Genomic DNA, 18434 nt, shown 5'->3' on the forward strand with positions numbered 1-18434 from the left:
AAAAAAACTTTCCAGTTTAGGTCATGCTGACTTCATGTTTAAATACAAATCCCAAAACAGATAAGGATATTTGGAACACTCAACAGACATCAATAATTGCACTGTGTTATGCCCCTAACAAATACAAACAGATACAGCTGACATATACAATAGACAAAGAAAAGAGAAATGTAATGTAAGCGCATAATATAAAGGTCTAAAACTGCATCGAGGATAAATCCAATTCAGGCATATAATATTATACAAAAAGACCTTGTTTATATGTCATCAACTCCTGCAGTACAACTCAGAGCTGTATGGAAGACAGACTATCAAACCGACACCGACTTTCAGTGAATCTAGTAGCTGTTCTTCCAAATAAACCACGTTTCATTTGGAATCAAGCCATGATTAATATGTTTTATTTCCCAGAGTGCTTGATGGAGAGGAGCAAATACGGACTTGTTCACCTCAAGGAGGCACTTGAGAGATGGAAGGGAGAAGGCTTTGAGAGGGTGTTAGTGGATTAAGAAAAAGGGAGAAAACCCCTTAAAGTGGAGTCTAAGATTTATGGCTTGAGTGTCAAGGATGGATGCCAACCTCCTCTCCAAAGACAAAGCAGTCCATATAAGGAAGATATTCTATATGTATGGAGCATTTGTTTGGTCAATATGACTGAGACTTTTGCTCCCATTTATAGAAGTCCTGAGAGAAGTCTATGCTTTTTTGTTGCTCCCGTTACCTCATTTTACTTGGCCATTGTATAAAAATATATCAAGATCTATATATCCTTACCTAACATGTAATATACGTAATACATATCTAAAATACAAAATTCATGAACTAACAATCTTTTGCAGAACAACATCTTTTGAGGATCAACACGGGAAGTGTTATGAAATCAAAATCATTCTGATCATCAAATTTCCATTCAAAACCTAATCATTTCCTTGAGATCACATAAGCCTAAGTTCTACTGGCTATAGGTAGCAGCTTTATAGCACAAACATTATTTAGCATTTCCAAATTAATGAACAAAATTCATTGGTTATCCTACTGGACTCTATTATAAGGCTTTACTATGTCTTTTATCCGACCATATACAGTTCATTAACATTATATTATTATCTCTAAATCATGGGACAGAAGAAAATAATGATGTATGTGATATCTACACTTTATTAACTAGTGCAAGGATTCTCAACCATGGTCCATTCATAACCAGCCCTCTACATTTTGCTGGTTATGCAAACACAGATCTGACTTTTATTTCTCTCAGCTTGTATTACAAGGATGGAAGAATCATCCAGTTATCAGCTATCCCACCAGACAAAAATATTGAATATGAAATGACCAGTCAATTGAAAAACTACAAGTTAAAACTATAGCTAATGTAATATACCTACAAAATGACAAGTTTCGATATGTACTGTACATGTGCTTTTGTTTATTATGCGTTTATGCCTTGTTTCTGTTTCCACCCCTAACCTGTCATTGGCTTGTTTCTTGTTAATTGTGTTCATCTGTTCTGTGTTTGGTGAATGATTAGTCATCCTGTTTATATCTTCTGTCTGTTATTGTTTATTAGATGGTCCATACGATACTAAGTTCTTGTTTCTAGATCATTACCCTCATTGTTTTGACCTGTACCTGTGTAGTAGTTTATATATTTGGATTTGCCTGTGATAGGCCTGTCATGTGCCTTTATTGAGCACATTGATTTAGCATATTTGCATCCTGTCTCCTGTACTGTGGTTAATTTAGAAAGAGAAAAGTATAAATGTTCTGTAAAGTATGAAATTATGTTTATTATCCAATTCATACAAAATTTCGCATGTTTGTGCTTTGACAGAAAGTCAGTAAGTCATCAGTCAGCCTAGGTGTTCTGTCCTCAGGTCACTTGATATGCCTAATGATGAGGTGTTACTTATAGCAGAAGGCTTACGCAACACCATTGTGCTGGATTTTTTTTCTTTCCACTTACCTAATGTATGTGTTCCTGATTCTGAAAATATTACCTGTCATCCATGCAAGCTAATTAGTCAGACTAACAAAAAAAACAAAAAAAAACTTTCACAGTCTTCAATTTGCACATCAGCCAATGTGTGTACTGCAGAAGTTAATGGGATTCAGAATGAGTAGCAAGCTAATGCTTAAACATGTAACCCATACTTTTATTTTTTGAAGGTTAAAAATGAGTAAGATTTTTTCTAGAACAATGATTAAATAAAAGTAACACTCAGACACAAAATTGGCTTTTCCCAGGAGCCTGGGCTTCTGACTTGGCCGCCCATGAATTTCTCTGCATTCATACAGTATGTTACCGGACCACCTCAGCTCCTCAAACAGGAAGAGAAACAAAGCAGTGTAGGTACAGGACAGGACTTTTTCTCCCATGAGCATACATTACCCAGCATTCTTAGGTCACCTCAGCCGTTCAAACTGGTAAAACATCATCTATCACAACAGCACCTCCTATCATGAGTCCTTGTGTCCTTTCTCAGCCTTTGCTGGTTAAGGCATAAGGCAACGGCCAGCCTCTGCCCTCCTTTCTCTTCTAATTACACCCCACTGGATTCAGAGAGCAAGAGCAAGCCTGCTGCTATTTGTGGTAATTAGTGCACAATGTGTGCTGTTGACATGCAAAAAAAAAAAAAAAACCTTCTGCCTTTCTGCTCCAGAGGCCACTACAACAAGCACCTTGCAGCAGCCGTGAGAATGTTAACTTACCGCCTCTCTCTCTCTCTCTCTCTCTCTCTCTCCCTCTCTCTCTCTCTCTCAGCTACTTGTGTCAAATCTCGGTCCCTCCGAACAAAATCTTAATAATTAACTGGCAAATTTTTAACATGATTGCTTGTGACACACCTACTCTGGTAATTATTGCTTTGAGGCCATGTGCTGATGAAATTAATGCATTCGTTGCCCTAACAAATTAGCATAACTCATGCAAATGGTCTACATTTTGAAGCCACTTGTTAAGACCAGGGAAAAACAAGGAAAAAATAACAACAGCAGCAACATCAAGGAGAAGTGGCATTAATAAAATGCAGATGCTTTTTTCCTTACTAAAGCCATAATGGCTGAAGGCTCTTAATTTTAACCACCGGTGAGCAGAGCAGCGCACTGTATTGCTTTATAGCTTAGCACTGCACGATTATCATTATCATCATCGCCGTCATAGCTGATCTACAAGTGCATCGTTCTGAGAGTGAATATTAAATGGGCACCATAATGCAGACATTAAAAGGTTATTATGCTGATGCATTAGTTGATGTTGAGTGCTGCTGAAACATCATCAGTTTGATGAGGGCGCGAACTGCCTCTCGCATGGCTGCTGTGCTCTACGTCAGCCTTAGAAAAAAAATGACTTTCACACTCTGACTGCTTTTAATAATTCATCTCTCTCCAAACTGGATATAAATAGAAGAACACACATGTCAATATCTATAGACTAAAGTCAGAAGTCTGATTGCACTATAATTGCATCAGATCTCAGAATCTAACACCATATTTTACTCACATGTATCACTAGAGACAAATTTGTATTTAAAACTGATACAAATTTACATTAGCTGTTCCACAATGAACATGTCTCTATATTAAAAGGACATTATTCCTTTTAATTAGTTTTTAGTTTTATTTTTTAGTATTTTTGTGTCTCTCTACACAAGATCGCAACCTAAATAAAATTCAGTGCATGTCTTGGACTGTTTTACCATAACTTTCTTCTTCTTTTAATTATTATTATTATTATTATTATTATTATTATTATTATTATTATTATTATTATTATTATTATTATTAATAATAATAATAAATTTGAAAGAGATTTACTAGATTTAAGAAATTAAATGATTTTCCATTCCAATATTATTCCAATTTTTTTTTAATTACTTTGGTCTAGTTTAAATATTTTAGACCTGAATGTTAACAAATTTTGTTTATATAACATAAAAACCAAATCCAAATGAATTCCAAAATAAGTCCAACAAGCACCTTATTTTTTTTCTTTTAATAATAGAAAAAAATATATAATAAATATCACACTGCGTCATACAGTGCTGGATCATATAATTTTTAAATGTCAAAGAACATTACAAGCATTTTGGTAATTAACATTACCACTTTTATTAATTAAAGAGAAAAATCTAAAGAGTCAGTTTTGGAAATGTTGTCAGTAAAAACAGATGAAGCCATGCAGTAGCCTTCTTTTCATTTAATAAATAACATTCAGTGTTAAATATAACTAGAGATGTTGTGTGGTGAAGTGATTATTAGAGCAATAAACTCAGTACACATTAAATGTTCCCATTTTGGGTTGAACTTTATGTTAAAAGGTTACTGTTCCCGTTCTTACTCACTCACACCCAACGACAGTTCTGCAATACTAATGGAATATTAGGTCAGATGATGTGTTATGTGTATTGTATGAGTTGGAAAGCTTCTCTAGCACACGCAGAGGCGGATTGCGATTCTTTTAACTGGGCTGTGTGTGTGAATGCTTGATGTTATATATTATTTCTTAGGCTGCCAAAGTAGGGTGGCAACTGAGGTTAATGAAGAGGAGGAGGTAGCCCACTCCTGCCATGCTGTAGATCTGCCCCTGATGATATGTATGTCTACTAGCATGTGACATGTGTGTGTAAGTAATATGAGACATGACTTGTGTGCGTGTGTGTGTGTGTGTGTGTGTGTGTGTGTGTGTGTGTGTTTGTGTGTGTGTGCGCCTGTGTGTGTTTCACAGCAGGAGATGAAACAGTGAAAGCTTCAAATTGAGGCTTTAACAAGATTTTAAATGTGAACAGAAAGGCTTAGCACATGCTACCAGTGGCTCATGCTCATATACGCTCTGACAGGCCACATGCCCTCTTACTATATGATATTAAATAGCAATTTAATTGAAAATAGTTGTATCTGGTTATGTAGCAGCTGCAGCACACTAGACAGAGCTTTAATTATTTGTTTATTTTAGATAAAAGAGTCATTCCTCATTCATTATCCTGGTCAATGTCAAGGTGGATCCAGAGCTTATCCTATCACATCTTTAATAATCGGCCCTTTTTAACCTAATTGACTAGCAATGCTAATGTTAGTCATTGAAGGCAACAAGATGAGAAATCGATTCATTTCAGTGTTTACACAAGCTGAGAATGAATGCAGTACATTTAGCAGGCCGCTTTGGAGAGCTTAGACTTCTCACAGCAATGAGTAAGCTCAGTGACCGTTATTCATACCATATTTCAATCGTTTAACTTGTATACTGTCAGACTGTCAAAATAATTGGAAGTGCTGGATCAAGTGATATTTCATAAGCTGTAGAATTATTAAAAATGGTGGAAGCTATATTGGTCAATTAAACCAGATTTGCAGTGAGGCAGCAATATTTAAGAAATACTGCATAAGCAAGAGTGTGTTTATACAGAATATTGGATGTGATTTGGTAATCGGTGTGAAGATACTCCACGAGTGCCTGAGCTAATCACAGCCCTTCTGATATTCAGTATAACCACATGAATCTACAAGATTCTACATTTACTTTGAAGCATGTTGGCTAACTGGCAAGCTCACATTTATTTAGAATTTCCCATTAAAGGAGATTCAGGTAAAATTGGTGTCCCTGCTTGCCTTTTTAAGGAAAAAAATATATTCCTGAAATTGTTTTGCTTAATAATGTTACTAACGCTACGGTGGAAAACATTTCGAACAAGAGAGTAAAATATTAGCGGATGAACACATAAGAGTGGAGTGAAACACACGGTGAAACAACTCATTGAAGTTATAGTGAATAACTCTTTTTAACCAGTCAAATTAATGCACTGTTTATAAACTGTTTATAATACACTACTATTAGATGTTATTTCCATGGTTGCCATCTTTTCATCCATGTATCACAACATTACTATGTTACCATTTAATATTATTATATTTGGTCAAAAATATTATTATTTTTTTCCTTAAGAAGCAAGAGTTTATGTTTAAAGGAGTGCTCTACATGCTAATTAAAAAAACCTTGTCACAGATGCTTCTACTAGGAAAAAACTACAACCGGATAACTGATTTAAGCAGGTGCACAAGCTGTTTCAATAGAAAATTTTGGTCACCATTCCTAAATACAGCCCAAATCGCTCAATGTTCTGTGTTGGACATTGTGTAGGATTTTAATTCACAATGGTTTTTACAGATAAATACACCAATAGGATCAACTGATAGGAGATTTTGATATTGCTGCACAATAAAGCTAAATCCAGGCACAACCTGTTGAGACACATACAAAATGGGATTTTCAAATCACTTAAAATGTGCAGAAATATGAGCAGAAGAAAGAAACAGTATTCCTAGAGGTAGTAGGAGACACATTCAGGGGACATGGAACCAGCACCAGGAAATGGTCATGATAGACAGTAGGGTTAAAGGTGTGTCCCCTCCAAAAAAAAAAAGTGTATGACGCTACTGATTGAATGCTGTGTGTGTGTGTGTGTGTGTGTGTGTGTGTGTGTGTGTGTGTGTGTGTGTGTGTGTGTGTGTGTGTGTGTTCACTCATGAGTAAGGTGAAGGGAAGAGTGCTGCTCACTTTGCTCGAAATTGTTTTGCACGCTCAGTGTCCCCGGCCTGCCTCGCTCAGCTGCCCCAAAGGCTCGGCGAGGCAACAAAAGCTGAAAATGACTCCCATTTAAAGGGTATTGGGTTGCATTACCCTGGTCAGGTGGGAGAGTCTGCAAGCCATTATGGAGGGTTGTGGAGGCCACTTGGTGCTTCAAGGCGCAAAATAAGACAAAAATGAAAAAAAAAAAGGAGAGACAGAGAGTAAGGGCAATAAAGAGAGAGAGAATCCCATGATCAGTCATGCTGTGATATTACTGTTCTATGGCTCTTGAAATATGAGCAGAAATATTTTAATATTTAGATACATCATTTAGACGAGCCAAGTTTAACACAAAAAACAACACAAAAGAAACTCTAATGCCCCAGGTTACAGAGCCTAAATGGAGCCATTATTTGTTTTGGCATGATAATCATCAGATGGCAACTAATGCACACTAACGTTAAGTGGGCACATAATCTATAGCAAAATCTATACCGAAGTGTAGTCCGGCCAGATACGACAGAGAGCCATGGCCTTTTGAATGCTATTTTCTACATAATTTACTACTATTAGTGTTAGGGTTAGGTCTTTATTTTCTAAAAAAAAAAAAAAAAAAAAAAGAGATAAAAATTGAGTAGGCTCTATGTCACTGAGCAAAGACAAAAGCCTGATGGATGAGTGACTGTGGAGGACATCTGGGCTATAATGAAATAAGGCTTCTTTTTCATATTGTTCCAATAGACAGGGAGTCCAGATGAAAGAGGTACGGGCTGGAAGGTGCATTAAAATTGGCATGGCCTTTTTTTTTTCCAAATTCATCAATCCTGTGCCTTTCATTAGAAGATTTTTTTTTCCGTTAGAATGTGTTGCCATTTGTGTGTTTGATGTTTGTTTTCTGCTTTAATGTTTTGCTGTTTTTATCCATGATCCATGATGTCTCGCCGCACTCTGCGGACTACAGGGTGCCTCTTGCTGTCCTTGATGGTGTCGAGATGGTATGATCATTCTCGACAGCTTTGAGTCTGGGCTTACATTGTGTGTCCATGGTGCAGCGTTGAGAGAGTTGTTTCCTGGTAGCATTAAAGTTGTGCTGGCTGTGTGGGACATACCCACATAGACCTTCAGTGGACTATGAGCAGATACGGCACGAGAGGTATCTATGGTTTTGTTTTTTTCTGTATTTGCTTTTTGAAAGGTGCTATATTATTATTATTATTATGATTATTATTATTATTATTATTATTATTATTATTATTATTATTATTATTATTATTATTAATGGTGCTTGCAAAGCAACATTCTTGTTATTGTGCCGGACAAAACTTCAGTGCGTAACTTGTCCCACAGCTTTTGTCCTAGACCCATGAATGAGGTGTCAAATCGACCGGCTCATTGAGGAGAGGTGTGCTATGACTTTTATAAGCATGTGGGCTTTTTTCCTCCCATAGACTTCCATTATATATTTTGGAGGTTTATAACTCGGCAAGTTTTCGAGCGATTTACATCAAACTCGACCAGCTCCTTTAGGACCTTACTCCGGACAAAGTTTTACCACTGGGTATTCACGTCACATCACGTGTAGCCCCGCCCACAAAATAAGCAAAATCAAAAAGTTAGCACAACATGGACATGTCATGTATCAAAACACTCAGCCCGATAAGGGGAACTTGCCACATGCAAGCACCATTCACATTTTCTTCAGGAAATGTACATTCTAGTTATTATTATTATTCTTTTATTCATAAATTCATTTTCTACTAACTTCTCGGGTCATCGAGCATCAAGGCAGGATACATCCCAACCCATTGCAGGGCACTTATTATTATTATTTATTTAAATTGTTTGTTGTATATTTTTAACTCAATTATGAACTCTCCTTGACATGGTCCTCATAACGGTTTGTTTTTTGTACATTTAGCATATATCCTCTACCTTGAAACATGAATTATTGTATTACTTTAAAACCATAAAAGTAATAAAAACAAATTGGACCCTATTGACCATTGGACTTTTAATTAGTTTTTAGAGCAAAGGTTTGCAGATATAAGACTCTTGGTATATATACTATACACTGTATGCTATGTTTATGTTTATGATATATACACATTAGCAGGTAAATTACCCTCACTGTATTATCAGTTCTCATTTCTTGAGTATAAATCAGCATGATAACTTGAGTAGAGTTACTATATAATAACATACTACTTAATATTTGTTGTTTGTGTATTTTTTAGGCTTTTCATTATTATGATTATTATTTAGGTCAATCCGTTATTCCTCAAATCACTAAAAAGAAAACCGAGCTCATTGTAGTCATATTTGTTGTGACCAGGCTTTTCAGCGTCTGTGTATTAAAACTCGGTTGTGCTACCGTGGTATAATGGTACATGGTGTTGGGGTGTGTAAGGCATCTTACCCCAACTAATTCCAATAAATACTTCACTATAGTACACAGAGGGTAACTAAGCATCTGAAAATCTTTTTGCCGGGGTAATAGTGTGTTGTGTGTTGCACCATGCTCTTATTAAACCGGTACTAAGACTTTCGCAACAAGAGAGGAACAAACATATACTGACAACAATGGACAAAATAGATTTTCTAAATAATAATAATAAGAATAATAAAACAATAAAGACGGATAAATTTGGGATGTATTCTTGTAGACATTTCATTGTAAACATGGAACGTTTTATATATAACATATGTATGTGGTTTCAACTCATACAAGTTTTATTTTTATATATAGATTGAAAGGTTTGGGTTCATATATGGTATGATATTTTGTATTGGTTTCAACTCGTATATGGATGGTTGCAGCATTAATTCTGTTTATCAGGTCTGCTGAAGCACCACAGAATAAGACATCTTTAAAGATTTAAATGAAGTGACATATCTGCAAATATTCATAGACAAACTGAGTTCCATGATTCAAAAGGCCTTTGACTCACACAGTTTTCATGCTTCTAAAGTTTTCAAATAAACTGCACAAAAAAAAAAAACACATTTCTCCAAATGCAAGCCAAAACACTACAAAATAGTTAGCATCCTTGCGCATTTGATCTTCTAGTCAGTTGACATAAAAGAAAACCTTCTTACTGGGAGAAAAAAAAAACACAACTCGTACACACTCCCTCTTTGAGATTCTAATGTAGTCACCTCTGTTTGCTGCCTTTCTCAGAGTTCAGCTGAAACGTTAGCATGAATACACACTTAAAATCATAACGTGGGCCAACCAAAAAGTAGGACACTGAGCCACACACACGTGCTGTACCGAAGCGCTGACCTCCTGTGTGTCGCCACATCAACATCTGTCATTTCCCACAAATGAGTTCCTGCAGTGCCGCGTGATATGGCCTCATGGAATTAGCATCACGGAGGTATTGGGGGACTGAGCGCTAAATTTCAGCTCACATGCTGAATATGCATTGGGAAATTACATCGCTCACCTCCCGTGCCAAATATTATGATCATTTATTTTAACACCCCCCCAACTGTGGGTGTCTGGGCACGTTATTAGCAGATAATCCTAAGGCATATAAAACACATAACCAACATGGCCGCTCTTAGACCGGGCCCAAGCAAAGTCGGAGAGAGAACTGATTGCTCATTAGTTCTATTAGTGGGCTGAATCGACTGGTTTTGCTCTGTTCCAAGAGACGATGACTATTAATGATTTAAATACTCTCTGTTGGGAGAGGACAGAACGACCCAGCTAACATGCTGAACATGTACACACTCAAGATTTGTGATAGTGGCCTTGTGCTTCAATCCAACTGGCAAAGTCTCAAAAGCCTTTGTCCCTGGTAAACTATAAACTAAACAGCAGGAAAATTTCTTCTTTTCCATCCATGTATCTGTACCAAATTTCCCGACTAAGATTCTCACGAAGGTGTTCCTGTATGCGAGAGAATAAAGATCCTGGTAAATACTATATGATAAATAAAAAACCAATGTAATTTGTATGTGTGTACAGGATAAAACACTTTGAGTTGTGCTGTTACAGGAAATGAATCAGCAGTGGAGTGAAACAAACACTCTTGCTATAACAACACGCCACCGATGGATTTATACTTCTTATACCAAAGCTGCTCATTTCTTATTTATTAAGTGCTGTAAACAGCCTTTTTATTTTTTACCTGTCTCTCTATATTCTTCGGCTCTTCTTCAGACGTTTCAAACTGACACATTTCTACTTCTATAAATGTTACCTAAAGCAAAGCCATATCAATGTTTCAATGTTTTTCTTTGTTAACATTTTACATACTTTCTAATCCAATTATTGTTATCTTTAGAAGTGTCTGTCGGTTACTATAGCAACTACAACGTATCGGGAAAAAGTGAATTAATATTGAGTTTTGATTAGACTTATATCCAAGACTCCTGTTGGAGCTGCTGTTATAGAAAAGTATTACATATGATGGCCTTACCGTTGCATTACACACACGACACTTCAGCTGATCCTCCAACTTCAGCCCCTAAAATAAAATAAAAAATATATAAAAAAGAAATCTAAAAAAGAACAAGCCAACATCTATCACTTTTTTAAATGATTAAAAACTCTTAAATGCATTAGCCAGACTTATAGAGGCTCACGTTTCACGTTTCTGTGACCGGCAGAGAGATATTCATAAATGAGAAGAATTGCTATATAGAATACTTTATGCACTACATGTAATTTAATTACCTAAATAATTAAGGACCTCATAGTAGAAAAGCTACTCATTAGCAATTAGTCAGATTTATCCTTCTAAATGCTGGACGTGGTAATGGAAAGACATGCACAGGGAGCGGGGGAGAGAGAGAGAGAGAGAGAGAAAGAAAGAAAGAGATGGCTAAATCCAGAGCTTATATGCCTGACATGCGGGAGCTCATTTTGATAGATGTTAATGGCATATAATTATGGAACAGTGCTATTAAGCGATGCGATTTTACAAGGGGCCCGTTGCCCCCTGGCGCACTGGCCTGATTGCTGAGAGTGTTTGGCTAATGAATGGAAATGCATGTGTGTTTGCAATGATGAGAATTATCAAGCCATGAGAGAGTGAGAGAGAAATATGACATCTAAACCCGTCCACTTAGGATTACTCTCAGCACACGGAGTCCACTTAACCGCACACATTCTTCATACGCCCACCGAGGCACAGCTACATCGCAAACGCAACACTCACGCCTCAAGCATAAGAGTGCAATAGTTTGGTTTGATCATAAGAGCTTTCAATATGTGGAGAGAGAGAAAAAAAAAAGATCAGATGATTTTTCAACAAATGAACCCTGTTCTGAACCCTATAATTAAGCTCCATTAAAAATAAACCTCTACAAAATTTCATCCTCATGTTTATTTACAGAACAGAAATAAAAGACTTAAAGTAAGTGAACACAAATATATAATGTATTATGTTATGCCAATATCTCTTGATGCAATATGCTGAACGCATGGAGCTTAAGGAACTGTGGTTAAGTTGCTTTTACTGAATTCAGCATATAAAACTGTTTTATCCTTGCAAGCAGGTCTTTGAAAAATCCCAAATATCATTTAGCCAAGGCCACTTCTCAGAAGCCAGTGCCGAGCACGGGCTAAATTTAGGCAGTTGTTAGCATTTTACAGACTGCACTGCATCTGGCCAACCATAATCATATCCACTATTTTTCCCTTGTCATTTGCTCCATAACTCTGAGGTCTATTTCATATGGATTGAATTACATATTTTGAAAAGAGTATTATTTTTCACGTAAGATCACTTCCATTAACTGCAGCAGACTGAAAACAGATGTCAGCCCTTTCATAGCAGAATGGAAAACATATTCATATGTCGGTATATGGAGCGAATGATTGCGGTGGTTTTGACATGAGCTTTATGCTGAGCAGTAATGGATGATATTGTTCTTGTTCTGTGGTATCTCTATCCAGTATCAACCCTTTTTGTCTTTCAGGGATAAAATGACCTGTTTTAGCAGAACAGGACTATTTTTATTCAGATGAACTGTATGTATACGGCTCAAATGCTCTAATAAACTAGATGAGTTTAGTTTTAGATTGAATTAATAAAAAAATATTTAAAAAATCCCAAATGGTCTTATTTTTATCAATTATTTATTCATTTTTGTCTTGTGAATTCTATATATTCTTAATAAAAACATTATGGTCCACCAAAGTGAAGGAATTAAAGGAAGGATATTTATCTATTGTATTTGCCAATTGTTGTGATAAATATACCGGTTATTTTTTCCCCGATTGTATTTCTACCCTAAAATTGAAAAGAGATGGCTCAGTAGGATGTCTATTGCCACATCCCTGGCCTACACTACAAGCCTGATCCTGATTTCACTTGTCCTAATGCACCCTACGTCCTTGTACTTGCAGAGTCTATCTCTCTCTCTCTCTCGCTCTCTCTCCACCAGGAACGGCCTGCTCCTAATGAGGGTCAAAGTTCATTAAGCTGTGTGCCTAGAGGAGGCAGGATCTCCCAGGCCCACTCAGTCACTAACTTGGGCCCTATATTTAAATCAGGCCTCTGGCACTCAGCTGCATCTCTTAACTACTTCCTGGTTGTTAATTAGTTTTTGTGTCATGCTATTTGTCTCTCTTTGCCCAGATGGGCTTTGTGGTGAGGGTGTTTGGGGGGTTGCACTGGCCTAAAAAAAAGATGGCAAGTGCATGCAATTTTTCTCTCCACCATGACAGAGACACAGAATATGTTCTTCCAAAAGCCACTACAATACAAACCCTGTATCTCATCTGCCTACACAACACAAAAGGAACGCAAATAAAAGGATGGTGAGTTGTTTATGTCTGGGCTGTTTGGGTCATGACTAGTACTTTGTCATTACTGACCAGTCAGTAAATGTTCTTAGTGAACTGAGATAAGGACATTGCTTTATTATCTCTTTTTTCTTCACCCAGGCTGCTTTTAAGAGTAGTATCAGTAGGCCTCCATGCTCTCATTGGAAGCTTCATGGCACAAAGCACTCACGAGTCAAATGGTTATTGGATTACATGTTCTGGCTTCATAAAATGTGGTTAAGAGGCACTTTAGGTGGACGCGGCTGACCTGCTTTTCGGGGAGATATCTATCAGACAAGAAGTGACAGGTCAATCACTGAGTTCAGCTTGACTGTCGGAGGCACACAGCTCCTTCTACTTGCTCCTGTCTCCACTCTACTCACTTTTCTTCTGCTAGTCTCACTACTGCTCTCTCCTCCTCCCATGGCTTTTCTTTACCCTTCTTACACTATGCCTTCCTCTTCTCTCCTCTTCTTCATTTTTATCTTCTCAGTTTCTTTCTTCTATTTATTATTTAACAATATAGTTGTGGAAATAAGACCAGCACTTAAGATATCTAGCTTTGTTGCACCTCCTAAAGTTGGCAGTGCCTGACATAAGTAAATAATCAAACTATCTGTTATCTATTTCAGCTGAGCTTTCATTTCATTCATTCAATTATTGATCTTGGTGGATCCATAGCCAATCCTGGACCAATCCGATTCTGGAACATCTCTCTCACACACACACACACACACACACACACACACACACACACACACACACACACACACACACACACACACACACACACACACACACACACACACACACACACACACACACACTTTTGCACACTTGTTCTAACCTGGTGCCAAATTACCAGCATGTTTTTGGGGTTTGGGAGGAAATCATAGAATTTTAAGAAACCTAACATGGACATGGGGAAATGTGTGAATGTGTGAAACTCTGCACAAACACCAACTCAAGCAGTGCCACCAAACTAACTGCTGTATTTTAAAATTTTTGCCAATAAGCAAAATCCTTGTTATTTTGAAGTGGTACACATTCCTATTTTAGTCCAAACAGCATCCATCAAATAAGAATACATATAAATATTTAGTGTCAGTAGAAAAAGTGACTAACTGAAGGAGACAATGGCTTCCATACTCATGTCTTGTCCTCCCCTTTTCTTGTTTCTCTTCTCTTCTCTTCCCTCCCTCCACTGCTTTTCTTCCTATTCTTTTTCCTATTCCTTTGTTCTCAGCTTTCTTTTTAAATTTCACATTTCAAGAGTATTGTATAGCACATACATAGTGTGTGTGTGTGTGTGTGTGTGTGTGTGTGTGTGTGTGTGTGTGTGTGTGTGTGTGTGTGTGTGTGTGTGTCAGACTTACAGAAAAGTATGAGTTATAGGACAGCTATAGGACAGATGACTCGTGTACCATGCCAACACTCACTATTGCTACACACACACACACACACACACACACACACACACACACACACACACACACACACAATTCAGCACTTACACTCACTAATGCATCTTTCAGCTGCACACATCGAGTGCTACTCTAGGTTTGTAAAATACAGGCAAATGGTTTAACCAAACACCAGAGTAATTTTAGCCTGAAATATGCAGGACAGATTTTAAAAGTTTATAATGATGTGTGCACAGTATAAGTGATATATTATTTCTGTGTGTACAATAAGAAAACCCATTTATTATTTAGTGAGAAGAACAAAACGGAATCTCCCAGCATGAGCTAAGCAGGCTATAAAACGAAGACAAATCCTTTGTCACTTTGGAAAAATGTGTCTTTTGATCATCATAATCTCGCTGCGGATTTGAGTGCTCTATTTTGGAATAGTTTCGGCATGATGATGAAGGAGATCCGCTGGTTTCAATTTCATGTGGAAAACAACAGACGAGTCCTGTGCGTGTATACGTACGCATATCTGTGCGACTGGTTTGAAAAGCATGCTGAGATTTGTGGCGGTCTTCAAATCAGAGAGCCAATGTTTATGAAACGGTAAACTGCATAAACAGGATTTAGCGAGACTTTCATCAAAAGACGCAAAACCCATAAAGCAGTATTAACTGTTGGGACAAGCGATCGCTGTGTTGGCAGATTTCTGTCACAATCTAAACAACCAGCCCCAATCAAAAAAAGCTTTTGCCTTCATTTTATTCTCCTTTATACACTTTCATACTGGGAGGTCCTTCTAATTACTGCCATTACTTAAACATACCGACGCTCCTCTTTTTTTCAGCTCTGGCCTGAACATTCTTTGTCAAATGGAGATTTGTGCTAAAGTAAGTTTTCTATCGTGGCAATAAAAACTGTGCCGCTAGGTAGGAAGAACCGCTGTTACATCAATTTTCTGTAATATTTTTAGAGAAAGTCTGAGACAACCTCCATTAAGGATGTCTTTCTTCTTTTTTTCAAGGGTGAAATCCATTTGTGTTTGCAATGAGCATGGAGTTTAATTAAACAGAACTAACTACAACACCTATCGGCCGCAGTTAATCACAGCGATGGGCTATTGATGGCCGATGTGCGGCGATGATGAACGACATCGTGTGTGTATTCATCACTAGTCCTGGGGAGAGAGCAGCTCCCCTACCACCTCCACCTGCAGGACCTAACACAGCCTTGCGTACAAGATAAAAAACACTAGGCATGCCTCCAACCAACATACCCACCCAGCCTTTCAGAAAGCCTTAATTAAAAAAGAAAAATTGCACAGGGGCAAAGAATGTGGAAGCTAACTTTCTACTTGCTGTCTTTTACTTCTTGCACATGCTGATTAGACCAAACTGTGCACAGAAAATGCATGGCTAAGTATTGAACTAAGACCAGGTGTGCGCTTGGCTGGACATACAGCTCATTTGGTCAGCACAGGTGTGAAAAAAAAAATGGTGGTGGTAAAATAAACAATGCATACCATTCTGACCCAAGTGAGCAGGCAACTATGATGCGCCATGAGGTTCTTACAGTCGCAAAACCTTTTCAGTGGTTCTCCGTCCACCAGCTGCACGTCTCTGCAGATGAAGCACTCGGGAGTTTCTGCGAAGAAAAAAAGGAAAATAAATAAATCCCAGCAAAAAAATGCTCATCAGCACAGAATTGCAAAACAGAACAATGCCACCTACTGTAAATGAGTTTTCCTGTAGAGTGTTTAAAGTTATTTTAATGCAATGCATTAATTCATGCCAACAGATCAAGTACTTCAGAAAATTTTCATATCAAACATCCAAATGGGGAAAAATGTGATCTCAGTGACTCTGACCTTGGCACGGATTTCAGTGGCTGACTTGTGTATTTTGAAATCTTCTAGTCTCATGGGAATTTCATGCACAACATTCTATAGAGCAGCAGTTTTACAGGCAGAGAAAGCTATGAGAGCTATCAGAAGACTACAGTAGGTTCCAGTACTACAGTAACTGAAGTAACTACTCTTTACATCCATGTTGAACAGAACAGGATCTCAGAACAAACAATGGGCTTACCAATAACCAATCTTATTCACAAAGTTTGATATTCCAATTTAGCAGAAGCCCCACATGTTTCCACTTGTTTAATAAGTCACATTAACATTTATGGCATTTGGAACACTCCCTTATCCAGAGTGACTTACATTTATCTCATATAAACTGGTTAGTTGAGGGTTAAGAGCTTTTATCAAGGTCCCAGGAATAGTAGCTTGGCAGTGCAGAATTTAAACTCACAACTTTCCAATCAATAGACCAAAGGTCTTAGATCGATCAATCTATCTATCTATCTATCTATCTATCTATCTATCTATCTATCTATCTATCTATCTATCTATCTATCTATCTATCTATCTATCTATCTATCTAAAAAAAAACTATAAGTTGTTCAGCTATATCTCTTTTGTTAAAGGAGGGGAAGTATCATAGTTTTAAATCAATCAATCAATCTGTTGCTTGTGCTTTAATCATAAAGTGCTGTGAACAACCCAGGACTCCTATCCTCAATATGCTCATATAAAAATCCTTTCAAACTCTTAATAAGGTCTGTCTTTTCTTTTCTACAATCTTCCAGATTCCCTTTGGAGTCTGGATTCTCTTGAGGATTCCTCCACGTCATCTCGAGGAGTTTTTCTTTGACACCGTCGCCCCTGGCTTGCTCATTAGGTATCTAGATCTACATCCAGAATTCTGTGTAGCTGCTTTGTGACATTGTCTATTGTTAAACATTTATAGAAATCAAATTAAAATGAACTGAACTGTATTGACTTTTTTTGTAGATGGATTCTACATGGATGAAGTTGTGAACAGTGAAAAGTGTTAAAATCGGTGTCCAAACGGTAATAAGCGTACATCTCTTCCAAAGCTTTATTACTTTTTGTCTAAACTCACTGTGATCCAGTGAGCAGACTAGACACATAGATTGCCAAGCAAGGCAAAGAAATTCCAAGACACCAGAATGAGGTGACAGTGAGAAGGCAGAACCCATTAAAGTACTGGATAAGTTTGCTAACTACTATTTAGCTAGGCATAGTTTCAGGCATAGGAAGGATGGTGTGGGTGACAGCTTTGATCACTTTGTGCATGATTTCTGACTCCTGCTGGGATTACGTTGACCCAGATGGCATGTTGATAAACTCTGTAATTGCAGGAGTGTGAGAAAAGAACGTATAGGAAAAGGTTTAGATAAGTGTGAAGACCTGGCAGTTGAAATTTCTCAGCTGTATGAAATAACATAAAAGAAAATCAAAATAGATTGGATTAAATGTTGCAAAAGAGTCGGCAGCATCTACCAGAATTAATCAACCACAACCTTAAAAAAAGTGAAAACTACAAATCAGGATGCAAGGTCAGAAATTCTTTGAACTGCAGGAAATCCTGCTAAATTCTCTCTATGTTCATACCAAATCACTTGCTGGCTGGTTGCTGCAAACATGTAATAAAACACTTGGAAGCAGAAGAACCTTGATGAAATTATAGATATAAAGGTGACAAAGACAGATGATATGGTGGCTATAGGTGATAGAGATAAATGGACAGTGAAAGTAAAAATTCCATATCAGGTTGTGCACTTCAGAGAAAGACACATGTGCAAAGTGCAGCACACTTATTGT

General features: G+C 37.4%; 1 protein-coding gene across 6 annotated transcripts in view; it reads right to left on the bottom strand.

Annotated features, from left to right (window-relative positions):
- LOC113642838 overlaps positions 1-18434 on the bottom strand; it is a 127809-nt gene that overhangs the window by 88578 nt on the left and 20797 nt on the right. For 4 of the 6 annotated variants that reach the window (XM_027146527.2, XM_047813770.1, XM_027146526.2 and 1 more), the window contains 2 exons: positions 16275-16396; positions 10990-11037 (listed from right to left, as the gene is read on the bottom strand). In XM_027146527.2, coding sequence (XP_027002328.2) covers positions 10990-11037; positions 16275-16396 — 170 coding nt within the window. Of the gene's footprint in view, positions 1-4046; positions 6732-10989; positions 11038-16274; positions 16397-18434 lie in introns of those variants that run through there. The other 2 variants (XM_047813771.1, XM_047813767.1) reach the window with 2 other exon arrangements.

Source organism: Tachysurus fulvidraco, chromosome 5 (genome assembly GCF_022655615.1).
Source record: "Tachysurus fulvidraco isolate hzauxx_2018 chromosome 5, HZAU_PFXX_2.0, whole genome shotgun sequence".
Classification (NCBI taxonomy): domain Eukaryota; kingdom Metazoa; phylum Chordata; class Actinopteri; order Siluriformes; family Bagridae; genus Tachysurus; species Tachysurus fulvidraco.